The 18,482-nt window shown below is 37.1% G+C and overlaps 1 protein-coding gene across 1 annotated transcript in view; it reads right to left on the reverse strand.

Moving 5' to 3' along the window:
- HSF5 (heat shock transcription factor 5) overlaps positions 1-18,421 on the reverse strand; it is a 28,852-nt gene extending 10,431 nt beyond the window's left edge. The window contains exons 1-4 of the mRNA XM_010990524.3: positions 17,805-18,421; positions 12,614-12,988; positions 4,297-4,394; positions 1,331-1,852 (exon numbers count right to left, since the gene is read on the reverse strand). Coding sequence (XP_010988826.3) covers positions 1,331-1,852; positions 4,297-4,394; positions 12,614-12,988; positions 17,805-18,375 — 1,566 coding nt within the window. The 5' untranslated portion in view covers positions 18,376-18,421. The remainder of the gene's footprint in view (positions 1-1,330; positions 1,853-4,296; positions 4,395-12,613; positions 12,989-17,804) is intronic.
- Between the last annotated feature and the right edge of the window lie 61 nt (positions 18,422-18,482).

Genomic DNA, 18,482 nt, shown 5'->3' on the forward strand with positions numbered 1-18,482 from the left:
ATTAATTTTGTATTCTTTGTCTTAATGAGACCCTCTAAATTGTATAAGCTTCAGCTCCTATAAAATCTAGACCTGCCCTGCTTATGATATATGAATTTCTGTTAGAGTTCTTTAAAATGTTTTCTTTAAAATGTCAAATCCCTTTGTCAAAGTGATCAACTTCTAAAATACTCTACTTGTTTATGAATTATTTTAAAATAAAACCATGTAATGAAATAAAGCTGAAAGTTTAAAACACAGCTTTCAAAAGCTGTGATACTCAAATTTTTTAAAAGAAAAAGCAACTGTGTGAATGCAATGTTAAGGTATGAAATCTAGTATTTTGAATGTGACTATGAAGGAACAAAGACGAATTTCATGTTCTTTCCACAGGCATATTTGAAACATAATGGGCCTATCTTTGATCTATTGAATTTATAATATTATTTTAATACATAGTATGTTGGGTCACAACAGTTGGCTCGAAAAGGACAATGAGTTGATAGAAACCTTAAGACATTTGGATCTAAAGTTATAGCTAAAAAAGAATACGTTTTGAAACACCGCCAAAGGTCATCTTGGGAATCTCTAACAATGAAGATATTTTCAATTCCATTAAAGAAAAAAAATCCAAAATGAAAAAATACATGTATCAGGCTAAGATCAAGAAAAAAAATTTAAAGTAGGAAAAAATAATCACAAAAAGTGATTTTAATTTGGATGTACTTTTATTATTTAGAATCAATATTTTTTCATTTTCTGGTCATAAATTAGCAGCAATAAAGGAATCAAGTTCCTACCTTCAGAACATATCTCTCAAACTAGAGTCAGAATTCTGCTTTAGGAATGAGAATATTAGTAAGGAAATTCAAACACAGTATGCTCCCAAGTCAAATTAGAATGCAATGATGCTGTAAAAAAGTATGAAAACACCTCCAGCCATCTCCTTACCTCCATGCTACAAACGGCTTCGGAAGTCCTGATATTATCTACGACAAAAACCGTCCCTTCTGAATAGCCAGGCACATCTACTAGTCCATCCAAATTAAGTTAGAAAGCAAAACTCAAGGGATGTTTTTAACATGAAAATAAGTCCTGCACCACAGTGCTCAATCAGACTGCCTCTCTAGAGGTTGACTTCAGACCATAACATAGTGAGAGGATGCCTGAGGGTTAAGGTTACTTCTTTCAGAATCGTCTGTGCAGAACTACTGAGACATGATCCTTCTGGAAAGCGTAATAAACTTATTAAACCCAGATAAAATCCAGGCAAAGCCTCCACTAGAAGAGTCTTTAGCAAGAGGCACTAAGCACCTTTGACATTTATCAGGATTTTTTCTTTGCCTCTTACCTGGTGTGTGCTGAACGGTAGCCCTTCCTGCACAAATACTACTGAAGTTGGAGATGGATTATGACTTAGCTGCTCCTTCAGTTTGACATGAGCTTGCTGGATGGCTGCAGATTCCTGCATTGTAGTATTTTCAACAGGCTGAGCTGTATGGATGGTATAGATGTACTCGGGTGACTGTGGTAGAGAGCAGGTAATTGCTTGTTCTGTTCCGACCACAAAAGACGTAATATCTGAGCCTACAGGAGTGAGTGGCTCCAGCTGGCTAGCCTGACTTGTGAAAGATGGATTGCTGCTGTTTGAGTTAGCTAGGATATGTTGGCCTCTGTTAGACTGAGATGTTGAGCACTGATTCTCAACAGGTTCCACCTTTACCATCTCCAATTTAGGGGAGGAATGCAACTCATCTACTATTTGAAAAACAGCCTCTAGGTTTACTTCTGTCTTTTTATTTTCATCAGTAGCACTGCAAGGCCAATTAGAAGGTAGAAATTCAACTGGATAGGAAGCTTGCATTGGAGGATTCTGGGAAAAGAGAAAATAGGACTGTTTGGATAGAAAATCAAGTATGAGGTTAAGGAGGAAAGCAACAACATTTAGGCTGGTGAGTGCTAAACGTAAACTTAAAGCTCACTAAGGAAACTTAAATGCCAGTTTTTCAGCAGTGGTAGCTTCAATTCTATTGTTAACATTTACTCAGCAACTATTATATGTCAACCACCATAAGTTTAACACTGAAATGGACCAATAATTCTCAGGGTTAAAGTATACAAAACCAAAAAAACTACAGTACCCAAATACCGATTTGCTGTTAAATGTCTATATACCAAATTCTTCCATAGAGGTTGACAGACAAAGCAACACTTGTATCTATCATATACTGTTTTAGGAAAGCAGAAAAGAAACATCAAACACAGGCTGCTCACAAGTCCACCAATGCTTCTACAGATTCAGAGGGAGGTACAGATATCCTGTTCCAAATGATCTGGGAAAAAATGGATGGAGTATCGAAGGTCCTTTGGTCCTGAGATTATTTACTTTTAATAATAAAATAAGAGATTTTAAAAAGCTGTCACTTTTAGACTGATAACTTTAAGATGTATTCTCTTATACATAGTACTTTGCACAGGACAGACATTCAATTACATGTTTGGTGATAAATGATCTCAAGCTAGAACACAGAATACTGAAGAGTGATGATTAAATACAACATGTAATGAGTTGATATTGCCAAATGCAGAGCTTTGCACAGAGTAGGTATTCAATAAATGTTTGTTGATTATCTCAGGTTATAAATGTAAAATATAGAAAAGTTACTATTAAATAAGACATGTAGTGAGTCCACGTTACCAAAACCACTACAAAGATTGTGTCAATGATCTGAAGGATACTAATGCCAAATAATATAAATATAGATGGTTTAAGCATCAAGCTATTCTACTATCGGTGATAGCACCATTTATTGAATTCTAACTGTGTCAAGCACATGCAAAGTGCTTTACATACATTATTTCATTTAATCCTCACAAGAGGTCTATGAAACGTGATAATCTCCATTTCCAAATGATGGAACTGAAGTTCACAGAAACTTCGTAATTTACCCAAAGTCACAATGAAGTAACTGGCACAGCCGGGTTTCAAATCTAGGTTTGTCTGACTCAAAGAGTTGTGGCTCTTAACCATTATAATATACTGACCATTCATGCACACTCTCACTGTACCTACAGTCCAACAAAACTAACTGCATTTATTTCCAGAACGGCATCTAAAATACTTCCCTTCTTTCCATTTAAAAATTTTATGTCTACTTTTCTCTATTTCCCTACAATGAACATGTATTGTCTTTGTAGTAAGAAAACATCTTTAAAGGTGTTTTAAATGATTAATTTAAAACATAAACATAATCCAGATATAAACACTGACAGGGTACCTCCAGTATGACCCAGGGGAGGTAATGCCTGGGTCTACAAACAAGAGCATTTAATTTGTGGGATAGTTAGTGAAGATGAATATCCTGGACTAACATGCTTGATGATATCTGTCATTAAAAATGTCCAGCTAGGTCCCCTTGATCTGATTCTATACTCTTCAAACAACAATATGATTATAATTTGACTTCCCATGTATATTTTCTAAAAAAAAAAAAAAAAGAAAAAGGAAAGAAAAAAGGAATGTTTTTTTGAGTACTGGAATGCCACCACTAATAAGACATTCTCTTAAGAACAGAAGCTGGTATGACTACGTGATATCAAAAGCAGGCACATAATTCAAATCTCTTACTGTAACATAAAAATACAAACATGGGATTTAATCTTACCCTAGAAACAGTCATCTACAATGTTTAAATCAAAGCAATTGTTTCCTAATAAATAATGAGACAATAACAGAAGTCCAGTGTTTACAATATTGGGGCTGAAGGAAACTACCACTTAAATTTCTCATTTTTGACATCATTTTTTCCTTTCCCCTTTAAAAAAGAAGTAACCATCTATACCATCTTGGAAGGATCTGTCATTTGGTGATTCACATACTTTGAGTTTATCTGGTATTCATTCTACTATGGAAGAGCCTAGAACAGCACTGTTCAAACTAACTTTCAGCAATGATGGAAATGTTCTCTGCCTATGCTCTAAAATTTGGTAGCCACTAGCCATACAAAACTATTGAACACTTAAAATGTGGCTAGTGTGACTGAGGAATGAATTTTAAATTTTGTTTAACTAACTTAAATTTAAATAGCTACGTGTGGCTAGTGCCTAACACTAGGCCTAGAAGACAGTGTAGGCCTGAAAGAATCCCCAGACATCATTTATATCAACTCCATTTTTTTAGAATTGGGAAAAACTGAGGCCACGATCCACAGCTTACCTCCGGTGACTCATTAAGATAAAGTTACACTTTGCAATTCTGCAAGGTCAACAGTACTGCACCCGAGGCACAGGGGTCGTCCACTGTTCCAAGACTCTCACCTGGAAGTAGTTGCAGTGTGCGTAGGAAGAGGCCGCGGGGGCGACACAGCTACTGAGCGCGTCCATGTGGGTGGAGGGAGGGCAGCACTGCAGCACGGCTGGAACAAATCCACACACAGAAACGTCACCCCAAGTAACCCCACAGCGCTCCAGCCATTCCTCTCTCTCAACTTGGAGACAAAAATTCCAAAAGCTTTCCGTGGTGGGTGCAACAGAATATATTTCCTTCAATTAGGTGCTATTATTTGTTGGTAACAATGGTAATAAACTAATTTTAAATATTATTTAAAAGGGTCATGTCTGCTCTTATAAATGATTTCTTTAGCACTTAAACATTTTGTTGCCTTTCTAACCAACTTTTTATCCTTACTGAAAGTAGTAATTTCCTTCTGTTGAAAATATCAGGACATACTTGGAATTTTAAAATATTTATTTCAATCACTTTAATAGCAATAAACATTTGGAGGAAGGTGTGTTTTTTTAAGGATAAAATAAGTATGAAATGCTCTCCAAACATTTCTACTATTATACAATGCATCCAGTGAAATCTTTGAAAAAATGTTTTAACCATTTAGACAAGTGGTTAGGAATTCAGATCCCAGAGCCAGAATGCCTGATTTTGGAGCCTAGCTCCAAAATATTAATAGCTGTATAAATCTGAGCAAGGTTAGTCTCTGCCGGCCTCAGTTTCTGCATCCTGTAAGAAGAGGGGTGCTAATAATACCCACCCAATATGTTTGTCGTGAGGAACGAATGAGTTAATATGCATAAATCACTCAAAGGAACACTGGCATCAGTAAGCGGTCAATAAATAAATAGCTAACAATGCTACTATTTTAGCTAAGGAAATATATTTTCCAAACTTTATATTAGGATACCATGAATAGATTGAAGTCTTTGCACAGGTACAGTCATACTTACAGATGCAGTCTTAATAATAGGTTGAGCCTCCCATTTTCCAGAGAGAGACTCACCAGAATGAATGAGAATCAGTTATAACATCACACCTTTGGATTAAACAGAGGATGACATTTACTGAGCACCCACCACGGTCCAGGCACAGTCCCAAGTGCTCTAAATACATTGCCTCATTTAATCCAAACAGCAACTGAATGACGTGTTAACATTACTTTACAAAAATAAGGAAACTAAAGCTCAGAGATGTTTAAAAAAATTTTGCTGAAAGTCACAAAGCTGGTAGTATCAGAGGCAACAGTCAAACTCCAAAGCACATGCTCTCTAATATATCATAATACTTCCCTAATTTTCCCTTCTTCCTAAAATGTAGTATTTTAAATTTACTAGAACTCCACTTGCTGAATATATTTAAGGTGTCTTTATTATAAGGTGGCAACTTCTTCTTTTTCGGTCCACATTTTTCATACTTTGAGTATGCTAACAGAATTACTGAATAATCTCAGTCTGTAATCTTTGAAAGTAAATTGGCCTAAGGATTGTAGAAATTCATGGAAATGCTTCCCTATTTCTCCATTATCAACTGATTTTTAAAATATCAGAAGTTCATAAAGGTATACTAGAAATAAATATTTTCTTATTAGATCGTGTGCACTTTAAGGCACTGTATTTTGCACGTGGAAGGAAAAAATTAATATAATGGACAGAATTTTAGTTCACATACAAATACAAGGGTTGATATTTTCTGAATCACATGATTTTAACAATTCCAGTGGTTTAAAAAGCCAGACATTACTAGGATGGCCACATAAAATTCAAGCTGTTGTCATTTCCAGTATCCTTGGAGATTATTCAGATACACAATTAACATGCTTTGAATTTGAATTTGGTTTCCCAGGACATTTGAAAGCATAAATATCCTGGGAAATAAGTTAAATCCAAAAAGCAAAACACCAAGGAGAGGTCTGCAGGATTTGTCAAAAGTGAAAAAAACTGGGATCTTTTTCTAGAGTTTTAACAGCTAAGGAAAACTGAGCCCCCTAGTGGCAGGAAAGGACTGAGTCAGGAGCTGCAGGTTTTCACCCGTCAGGGCACCGTAAGTGTTCTGCTACAAATAAAGCAACGAAAGGTATTAGCTTTTCTGATACTGCTATGATCTGACTCTATTGGTTACACATTTTGAATAGCTGTTAAAGTGTACCTTAAAATAAATTTCTTGGAGAAATAAAATAGAATATACAACAGAGAATATATTAATATATATTTGACAGCTGATTTGGTATCTAAGGAAACAGCAGCAAAACAGTGAATGTCCTTTACAGTGTCCAGCTACAAACAGAAAGTAGAAAGGTACCTGCACGAAGGGAGGTCTTGAAAAGATAATCCACAAAGATTTCTCAATGGCTATTTCCTTACCAGTGCAGTCCTACTTCGTATAGTCAACAAAACAGAACAAAGCAAGGTATCAGTAAGCTTACGGAGTATGAAAACCTAGCTATTAAAGTGCAACTGTGTGCTTAATACATGACAAATTAATCTAATGTATTATGAAACCATTGTGAGAGCACTAACACTTACACAACTGAGTTTATCACTATGTCCTAAGACACATTCATCTGCATAAAGATCTTCCAGTGTCTTCCTGAAGGCAGTGTTCACTTAAGGGCATTAAATTGCATGTAGAATAAAAACTGGAAATAATGAACAGAATTCTATTTCAGATCTAAGAGTTGATCACATTTTTAGAAACAATTCTAGTAATAAAGTAAAGCCAGGATTACTAAAACTTTATCAAAAGGTAAACATTTTCACTTCCACTACAGGTTAGGACAAGTTCATACACTTTATCCTACGGAGGTAGTTCAAATCTTAATGAAAATGTTTTAGACCTAAATCTACTCCAGAATAGTAGTGTCAACAGTGAGAAAATAACCAATATAAATACAAAAAAGGAAACACATACTAAAAGTAAATTTATTTCAAGGTGAGTTACTACAGCAACTCGAAACCCAACAGCTCACTTATGGTGAGGTGAAGAAATGGCATTCTAGGCACACACCCCAAAGTGAAAGCAGAGCAGATCAGTGTGTGACCATGTCCACGGCAGCACTACGCACAACAGCCAAAAGGTGGAAGAGCCCAGCGTCCACCAACAGACGAACAGATAAACTACATGTGGTACATTCATATGGACATTTGTGGGGAATTATTCAGCAATAAAAAGGAAAGAAAATTTGACACATACCACAATATCAGTGACTCTTGAAATAAGTGAAATAAACTAATCATAATGGGACAAATAAATGATTCCTCTTAAATGAGGTCCCTAGAGCTATCAGATTCTTCGAGACAGAAAATAGAATGGTGGCTGCCAGAAGATGGAGGGGGGAAGATGAAGTTAGTGTTTAACGGGTAGAGTTTCAGGTGGAGGAAGATGAAGTAGTTCTGGAAATGAATGGATGGTGGTGATGCTAGCACAACACTGGGAACGTATTTAATGCCACAGAACTGTACACTTAAAAATGATTAAAACGGTAAATTCTATGCTATGTGTGTTTTACCTCACTAAAAAGAAAGGAAAACATAATTGCGCTTTTGCTTAGTGTCTCCTTGCAGCTAAAGAGAACTTCCTGGTGTATCTGAGCCAAGTCTCTCTTTCAATAAGAACAAAATCAGGCCTTTTCAGAGAAACTGACAATACAGGCTACCTGAGCACAATACTACCAGCATCAGAGGCTCTTCTAACTCGAGTCTTTGTTTATGTACACTATGTAGGATTAGAAGCCTAAAGATCAAGTCTTTAAAATTTAAATGTACTTTCAAACAATAAGGCAATCCTTTTTGTCTGAGTCAACTTAGAAAAATTAAAAAATAATGATATAATGTATATTTTTCAATAAACAGATCATATGTACCTTGAGGGGAAGGGTATGTCCTTTCAAATCACTTTATTCAGACTTTGAAGTGTCAATATCGAGGCTCATTTGAAAGACAGTTTTTAAAATATTTTATCCTTTATATGTAAATAGTGTTTTAAATTTTACAGTCTATTTACATACATTAATTCATTTACTCCCTGGCCCAAACTATTACTGCCATCGTATAGAAAGGGAAATTGAGGCTGAGTGGCATGAAATGATCCACGGGATGTCACACTGTCCATAGGATGATTAACTGCAAAGCTGAGACTAGAATTATTTCATTCATTCAATACATTATTAACTAAGGGTCCATTATAGCCAAGCAGCATGCTAGGTGTAAGGGGTTACAGAAATAAACTAGAGGTAGCCCCACTCCTCGGGGGCCCCAAACTGGACCTCCCACTCTGGCAGCTGGGGTACATTCTCTCTGCTTGAGCATCTTGAGTCAACAGCCCAGGGCCAGTCCCACTGCCACCAGCAGCATAGAAGGGAAGGTCCCTCCACTCATCTCTGTCATCTACCCTATCTGGAAGTAACTCTGGGGAAGAGAAATACCAGGAAAGAGTCTCTCAAAAGTAAAACGAAACAAAAAGTCCCTCTTTGTAAAACAGGCAGACAGGCAGCAGAGCACAGTGTGCCTGGATTTGTTCCCCAGCCCTGCCTCTGCCTACCCGTGCTTCAGTTTCTAATCTATAAAATGAGAATAATTTCATTCCCTATCGTATAAGGTTGTTGTAAGGATTAAATGAATTAATATTTGGAAAGTACTCAGAATAGTACCCGGTCACAGTGATTGCTATACAAATTTTATTACTTAAAATACAAGACAAAGGGCAGCTACAAATTGCTAATCACTGCTTTGAGCTTAAAACTTGGAAAAAAAAGGCAAAGTTGATTTTGAGTCAATTCCGCATTATTCGTCAAAGAAGAATAATTCCTCAATACAGGATTTCCTCAAAATACAAATATGAATATATTGATATTCTTATGTATGTTCAAATATATAGAGAATGAGTAAAATGAAAAGGTCTAAAATGAAGTTTTTTATTAAAAAGATAAATTACAGTAGCACACTGTGAAAACAGCATCAGAGGAAAAAATCAAATTCAAGACAGGGTAAGACTAAAGAGAGTCAACTAATACTGGATTTACAATAGTTTGTTTTTGAAGAAGTGATGAGTGGAAAAATGTAAGCAAGCTAGGCAAAGAAAACAGATGCTTCAAGAGAGGAATGACAAATGTAAGAAAGAATTCAGATGAGCCAATTTATGAGTCAGTCTAATAGCAGTTTTTTAGTCTCAAATGTTTGGCTTAACTAGAGAAAAATTTATCACGTATTACAAAATTCAAAATTTACTGGTTATACTATTTGAAGACCAGATCCAAGTTTATTTCAACATAACTAATTTTTAAATGAAGTGGAGTACTGTTTTTTTTTAACTAAAATTTGATCCAAATCTTGACTCATATATTTCACTCTGAAGGGCTTCAAGTATGACCATTATTCCAAAATCAGTTACTTTATTAGGACTTAGAGAGTAGAATCTAGGGGTGATTATTATCCTGCCTGTGAGGATAATATTCTATTTAACTTTGGGAAAGTCATTTGCAAAGCTCTTCATAAACAGGTACTCACTGAATATTGGTTAAATTGCTCACTACTTTTTACTTCCTTTGCCTAAAATTTGGAGGAATTAAGTACTTGTACAGTATTTTTTTTTTTTGGCACTTTCTTTTCTACAGCAGGTCTTTTGTATTTAACAACACAACTTTTTGTTTACATAGTACTTCAGAACGTTCAAAGCAGTCTTGCCTACATTATATCATAGAACTACTCTATATATTAGAAGTCAGCATGAAATTATGAGATTTCTTATTCTCATGACCTCAGCAACTTTAGTCATTTTAGTTATCCCTAGTAAAGTTTGTTTATTTATTTTTGGAGGAGGTACTGGGGATTGAACCCAGGACCTCATGCATGCTAAGCATGTGCTCTACCACTTGAGCTATACCCTTCCCACCCCCCAGAGGGGTAATTAAGTTTATTTGTTTATTTACCTAGTAAAGAAGACAAATCAAAAACTCAGATAATACAAGATTCTGTTTCATGTGCACTATCTACTATCAAAACACCAGCAGCACTTAACTTGTTCTTTTAATGTCTTGTTCCCAGTCCTTACCTTGAACTCTTGGGAGGCAATTTTCAATTTAATTATTAAATTAATGAATTTATTTATAAACTTAAAACTAAGCTAACAAAATATTTTTAAATAACATATATCTTAAATCATCATAATTTAACAAAGAGTATTTCTATAATGAATGAATAATATTAACTAATTGTACTGTTTTCTGGTAAATAATATATAAGTAGCTCTCATAAAATTTAGAACTAGGAGCTTCCAAGAGGATTGTTTGTAACCTGGAATACGTTTTCCCATAGAAACATCATCATACCTGCTAGTATGGCTCCCAAGCCAGATTATAACCACCTGTCCCTTAACTGTGGGACTAACAGTAATACAGGATCTAGCCAACATATCTAATATGTCCATAGGAAAGTCTTTCCAAAATTCCAAATTGGAAGGCCAAGCATGTTTCTATATCTCTCTAATGCAGTCCTTCTAAATTTCAACTCCCCAGGAGCTTTTGAGTCTAACAGTTTGAGGAGGGGAGTTTGAAGGGAGGTTAGGAAAAAGAAAGAGAAACATTTATTGGTAAAAAGAGGGGAAGCAGGGGTTTTGCCCAGTTGGTGGGCGACAGAATGTAAAGCAAGTGTAAGAAAAGGTACTCTTTATATACACACATATATATATGTTCTATGGACATATGGAATGCAGTCAAAATTATAATTTAGATAGAATTACCTAATTTGTTTATTAAAATACTGGATTAAACTCCTCAGTAAAAATCTGACCCTATTTGTTGCTATACGTAAGATATATAACTTATAACATGAAATTAATCATCTTCTATTTTTAGATCACCCAGATATTTTTGTTCTTCAAAGAAGTAGCTGAAAAAAAAGAAACAGGCCTCAATCTTTTTCTATGTAAAAAAGTTTTTTAAAAGTTCTTAAAATCTCTAATAGTCAAATGATTAGAAATGCTGTATCATTTTTACTCCATATAATTCCTTCTCCTTTTCCTTCTGATTTCCACCCAGCAAAATGGTAGCAGCTCCAAAAATCTATAAAACCCAACCTAATTTACACATTGGTTTTATTGTTTTAATATTGTTAAAGTTAAACACTTTGAGAAAATAAAGCAATCCCTTTTACTGGCTAAATTTAGGAAGAATGCAATGAGCCATAATAAAAGAATATAGTTGTATGTTATCAGCTAGAAAATAGTGAGTACTGTTACAAATGGAACAGTTGCCAAATTTATAACTTTTAAAAGGCAGCAAATTATTTAACTCCCTCATCTAATTTACATTCTTTCCACTAATTTTAGCTTTTGATTTCCTCCTGCCTGGGAAAAATGGTCTAAGATAAAACTCCTAGAGATTGCTTCCAGATCTACTTATCTGAGAAAATTAATATGCCTGGAGTCTTAATTCATAGGGTAAAAGAATGCCCCATTTCCTCTCTTGCTGGTCTCTTCTGAAAGCCTTGACCCTTGAGTTGTTTCTGTTGACCTATTTCATCACTTTGTGTAAAGCATGCTACCTGAAAACACACACCACCTCTATGGTGTTTCTGCAAAACAGAAAACATGTTTGAACAAAATGGGAATGCTATTATTTTGCAAAAATGTACCCTCCCCCACAAAAAAGACATCCTTCAGCCACAAGAAGCTAAACAGATGGTCACTATCACAAGGATTCCCAGTTAGTGACTTGAGATCTACCAGCAGAACTTCAATGCCCTTGGCTGAGCTCTAGGTCAGCTGTCACTGTCAGGGTCTTCTCTCTGAGATTCCCAGTTCTTCACTGGCTGGGATTAACACTGCAGGGACTGCACTGTCAAACCACACCATCAAATTTTTACTAAAAGAATATAACTTAGTTTTAGGAGATGGTGAGCATGCTCTTTTATTAAATTTCCTTACTGAGATACTAAAATGATTTCATTATGAGGTAATCTCACCTATAAAATTAAAAAATAGAAAATACATAATATGTACAAAAATATTTTTTTAAAAACCAAAAACCAAAGCAAAAACCTGCTACACCAAGAGCAGAGTTAGAGCAAGGTCTGGTGTACTGAGTTTTAATTTTATTACCAGGACACACTTTGAATATACAAAAGTTTCACTAAAAAAATACACCTTTATGCACCAACAGAATTTTACAACCTTTAAGAACATAAGGAAATCTTGTATGTTGCTAAAAAAATATATACTCATGAGAAATCATTGATATTTCTTAGGTGAATATTTCCTATCTTTGTTTAGGCATACAGAAATGCATTAAATATATATATAAATGTTCATTATAAAGTATCTTAAGAGAAGCCACTGAACTTGAATCTCTCATACCTGTTGGATAGTAGGCTTGGGAGTACTGCGCGGAGGGTGTGTAGTTAGTATATTTTTGGGAGGAGCTGACCATTGTTTGAGGACCTTGCTGAACATGTACGGATGTGGCACTGGGCTGCAGGGTATAGGTGACCTCAGTGGGAAACCTCTGCAGTACAGAAAATGGAACCCCTTTATCTGAAAAAGTGGGAGACGTTTCCACTTGTCCTGAGTGCATTCCAAGAGAGTTCTGCCATGTTCTAGGAGGAATCGGGGTCCGATCTAAACCTTTCAGAGGGAAAGTACTGTGGTTGTGGGATGAAGTTGATACGTAGGAGTAAGGAGACAAACTATCTTGCCGGAACGACCGGTGGAATTGTCCTACAGCCACTGGTCCTGCATAAAAGAGGAAGAGCACATTTACCAATTTTATATTACACCACCTGACGTAGTAAACCAAAAGTCACAAAATACACACTATTCTTCAACTGTGAATATGCTGACTTCTCAGCCATTTTTAACACAACAGAAATGTATTGGTAAAAACAAATTCAGAATCCAGAATATGAGATTATACATACAATGCTGAAAAAGGAATCAAATTTTGTTGGGTTCTCTATACAACTGTCCTACGAGACAAAGTGGCTAAACTCTAACATTAAATCAAATGCTAAATGTCACCTTACCTTTCACCCAATTGACTGACCCAGATTTTTCCAATGCGTAAGCTACTTCCTAGAAGTTTTAGAAATTCCATTCAGTCTTTCAAATCATTTAGGAACCTTATTAATAGGTACAAAAATAAGCACTCAACCATGTACATAATATAATTACGTATGGAATAAATAAAAACTATAACAGAAACAAAAAAGAAATTTAATATTCTTTGTTCTCTTTCCAGTTTTTTTATTTTAATAATAATCTTTGCAGAAAAGTCAGGCTTGAAAACTCTGACTCAGTACTCTTTTTCATTCCTTTACTCAATCAATCATTTTCCGTGGTCTTTTTTTCCTTCAGAGTATCTCTAGTCCTGTCCCTTCCTAGATATCAATGGTTCTCAAACATTGATTTACATTCGAATCACCTGGAGAGTCTGTTAAACATCCACGTACTCAGGCCAAGAGATTCCTGTATTTGCTTTTTCTTACCTAGCAAGGTATAAAGAAATTAAATAGTAGAGATGAGGAATAGAAAGGGCAGTACTATGCAATGAGGAAAAGGAAGATATAAATGTTGCAAGCTGAACTTATTTTAAAGACTATGATTCTTTTCTTTTTCATATTTATCACTCAAACATCAAAATTTACATTTAATCAACAGTCTTTGGGTATAGGGCCAAACCTTTTGTGAATACGAATCCACTGACGGAATTCCACATCATCTCTCTTGCATAAATTGCACCCATAACAGATCATATACAGGAATTTCAGTTTTAATTTCTTTACGTTGGACTAGCGACTTAAAGATCTTGTAATATGAATATAAAACCTTCTACATTTTTTGAGTTTTTTTCCCCGAACTTTGAAAGTTGTAGACTATAGTTCTTGAACATAAATAAAGCTAGCCTGACTTATTCCTCCGGAGGGCTTTATGTATTAAATTATGTGGTTCACAAATTCCTTTCAATTTGTTTTATTAAACTAATCTGTAAAACAGAGGGAAAGTCTAATTTATGTGCTACTCATCTGTTAAAGATGGCACTCAAATACCTACTTTTCCAAATACTTAAACTGTAAAACCATTCAACATGGTATAGATCTTTCACTCTAATATTTCTATAGTGTTTAACTTCCTCTAAAGAATAAAGCATTAGGGAGTGCTCTTAACCACTTCTGGTTTGGTGCTGCCTGATTCTAATTGATTTTTGCTCAAATAAACTCTTAAAATAAAATTTAATAAAGAATAAATCATTAATGCCAAAAATAAACAAATACATACATACTTATATACATACTTATATGCATAAACAATTCAGGAGCCTGGAAACTAAGAGCTCTAAATCTAATGGGAAAAAAATCTTAGTTCAGAAGATTAAGTGTATTTAAACGATAAATACACTTAATCTTAAAAACTACTTTTCCTTTAAAACACAAAAACAATTTTTATGCTACCTGACTAGCAATTCCACATATATACACACTTTGAACTAACACTGATGATTCTTTGTCTTAAGACCTAAAGAAACATTGTTTGCTCTTCACAATAGGTATTTCTGAGGTCCCAACTACCCGCCATTTGATTTTTCCTTGGATGCTTCACATGCTAAAACATGATACTGCTATTGTGTGTGATAGCTTACTATTTCTTCTACTCTCTTCAGGGTTAAGCTGTTGAGGAATTTTCAGACTGTCAAAACTTAAGCAGATAATTAAAGAACTCTACTTTCATTTCTCAAATTCTCATTTAGATCTGAATTAAAGTATAAATTCCACTTCTATTATGGTAAACTGAGTGATGGTCAAATATTTATATATTTCAAGTGCTGCTAACATAAGGCCACTGTTAGAAGACCATTCCTTTTGATTTGTTTTTTAAAAATAAATAACTAAAACAGGCTCATCTCTTACTTATTCTTTTGTTAAGAGTTACTTCATAGGGTTTTATGCTGATCAACTTTACAGAACATCACCTGCATGTCTTCAGAACATCTAAGATATATTTGGCAAAGTTTAAATCCAGAATCCTAGGAACCTAAGGCAGACTGAATTTCTGTTCTTAAAAATTCTATTCCTTTTATGAAAGGCGACCTGAGCTAATCAATCCCCAAGAAAGAATTTGCCTCTTGCTTAAAAAAAAAGTTGCTTCTTGAGAGCCTGTTATCCCCAGGCAGAAGCAGAGTATCTACTGCTCAGACTTGTTACTTAGAGAATTTTAACAAATATCATAAAATAAATTGCCACTAAAAACAAAATAACAAGAGCGGACAAACAAAAAAGGAAAAACACATGATCCTCACATTTCTTATCAAGTACATTTTCAAAAGGTGAACAAGACAGCTGGCTCAATGGATCTAGAGAAGAGAAAACTCGGTGCTAAAGCAGAGGATTCTACTTAGAGAAAAGTATTCAAACCACAAGCTGCAGCAGAACACAGCAAACAAAACGGAAGCTACAAAGGAGCAACACAGTCGGGCACAGAACCAAGGCAAGATTCAAGCAGAATAAAAATTAGGTGAGGAAAAAATAGAAGAGTCAAGGACTTAGAACATGGAATTAAAGCAAAACAAAGTTGGACCTGTATTTTTGAACTTAGAATTACATTTCACCCAAACCAGTTAACAAAATTCCCTAGTGAACCAAGTCTATGGTGTAGACAATCCACACCTGATACATCTTCACCACATACCAACAGGCAGAATGGTAAACAACAGCAAATGCAGGAAAACTACAATAACTTAGGTTTGTATGGATTGATATATTATCTATACTGAAAAAGTATGAATTTATGTTTTTCAACAGATAATCTTTAAAATGCTGACCAACCGAGCTATACGTGAAGCAAATCAGATCCTAGATAGCCCCTGTATTTCTTTAACTAAAATGGACTTTATTCTTATAACAAATGGCTTTAAGATAGATGAGGGAAAAAAGAAAATCAGAGAAGAGAAAAAAGTGAGCAAGTTGGTTTTTACGTTCGTATGCGTGTATGTTCTTTCTCTGAAGTGGCTATCCTATTTTTCCAAAGAACACATTTTCCAGTCTTTTCTCCTTATGCCCACCAGATACACAATCTGAAAAACAAACATCCACGTCAGAGATTCTGCCAAAGGTATGCCACGGTATTGTCTCCACTGCCTTTCCCCATTCAGTTCCCCACCAAAATCAATGACCATCATACGGAAGTGGCTTAATATTCCTTTAGAATTCCTTTGGAACATTCCTAGGCCACTGCTATTTTTCCAACTTGTTACTAGAACTCTAACCTAATCCCTTATCTTCTAAATTCCACATGAATAAAGAACTGTCTCATTCATAACCCTGGGCCTAGGTTAAACTGAACATAGTATTACTTTCATGTATATATTTAAAATTTTTCCGTAACTGAAAAGCAACCCAGACACCTTTATGTGAAAAGTGTCAACAGGATGAAAATGTTTCTATTACTCTCCTAGTTGTAGGTAAAGAATGAATTCTCGTTATTACGGCCTGTTGCTTTCTTGGCCTGCTGCTTCATGACTCTTTAAGCAGCGAAAGGGAATACTGCCACCCTCACCTTCCTGGAAGAGGGGGAAGAGCAGCAGAAATTAAGTTTATAAAATAATTTTCTATCACAGACTTTTTTTTTTAAACTTTGAGTAAATACAAACTTACAAAGGTTTTTTGTTTTGAAAACTTAAAGATCGGAGCCAACAGTGAAAAATTCAAAGCCTGTAAATGTGAGCATTCTAAAATCCTTTTTCACTACAACTTGACAATGGTAAAGAAAATAGTGCCTTTATGTTTGTCTTAAGTTTGTCTCCCCATGACACCTTAAGCATCAGCTCTAAGCAGCTACAATGAAAGAGTTGTTTAACCAAGTCACTGTACATAGGGACAATATCTGGTAAACAACAGAATATGTTATTATATTTTCGCTCTTAAGACATAAAAACAACGTCTATCATTCTACACATTACTCCGGAACCTAAAATATGATTGTCAGAACACTTCTTCTAAGATTACTTAGGTGTGTCAGTGGGTGGAAGACCGCACATCTCCTTAAGGCCAAACTTCTACTCCAGGTACCCCGTTCACTTTCTCTTGGTTGGTATAAATGTTCTAAGTTTACTTTGCTTTGACCTGTTCCTTACTACCTTGACCTTCACCATATTCTCACCCTGTGCAGAACTCTGTTCTGCTTCCCATATGAGCAAAGGAGGCCCTTCAAGACCCAGTGTTTCAACAAAGGCCTCCTTCTTTTAGGTGTTCACCGTGGAGAGACTGGGTCTCGAGAAGGTTAATGGCTATGGAGGTTTGGAGCCCACGAGGGGTCAGGGAAGACTAAACCCAGAGGCCCCCTGGCCGCTAGTGTACACAGAAAGGCCTCAATGCTTACAGACTCTGTCCCGAGGAGGTGCTGGCGGGAAGGGGAGCCGCGCGAGTGGCTCCCGGGCGCATATCCCAGACCTCAAAGGTGAGGGTGCGGACGTGCCCTCGGAAGTGGCGGTTGCCCCCCGACGGCTGTGCGCCCGCCGCCCAGCGAGGACGGAGAAGGCAGGTCGGACGGGACTCACCGTGCGGCTCGGGCCGGGGCGTCTGCGGCTCCTGGTGCTGCAGCGGGGAGGTGGAGGCCGAGGCCGAAGCCGAGGCCGACGTGATGAGGAGCCTCTGGAAGCGGTTGGGCGGGCGGCAGGGCACCTCCAGGCCGGCCGCCAGCTTGGCCTTGTTGGCGCTGGTGAGCCTCTTGAGGTGCACGAGCAGCTGCGGCTGGTCGCGGCGGAAGTGCGGGCTGTGGAAGTGGTGCAGCGGCCCTTCGCCCGCCGGCCCGCCGCCGCCCGGCCCACCCGGCCCGCCCGGCACCACCTTGCGGAAGCCGTAGAGGTTGAGCTGGCGGATGAAGCTGGTAAAGTTGGTGGTTTTGAAGAGCTCTGGCTCGGCCCCAGTGCATCCGCCGCCCCCGCCGCCGCCGCCCCCGGCCCCAGGTGGGCTGAGCAGCTCGGCCTCGAAGAGCGGCTGGTCGATGAGCAGCCCCTCGCCGCGGCCGTCCCAGCGGATGGAGCGATACCGGGGGCTGTTCACCAGCCGCCACAGCTTGGCAGGGAAGTTGTTGGGGTTGATGGGGGTGGAGAGCAGCGCTTCCTCCATCGCCCCACCCGGGCCCTGGGCCTCGCCCCGCCGAGCCTGGCTCTCTCACCCCGTTCTCGATCCCTCCCGGCCTTCGCTTCGCCCTGCCCCCTCCTGCCAGCGCTGGC

The sequence above is a fragment of the Camelus dromedarius genome, chromosome 16, assembly GCF_036321535.1.
Source record: "Camelus dromedarius isolate mCamDro1 chromosome 16, mCamDro1.pat, whole genome shotgun sequence".
Classification (NCBI taxonomy): Eukaryota; Metazoa; Chordata; class Mammalia; order Artiodactyla; family Camelidae; genus Camelus; species Camelus dromedarius.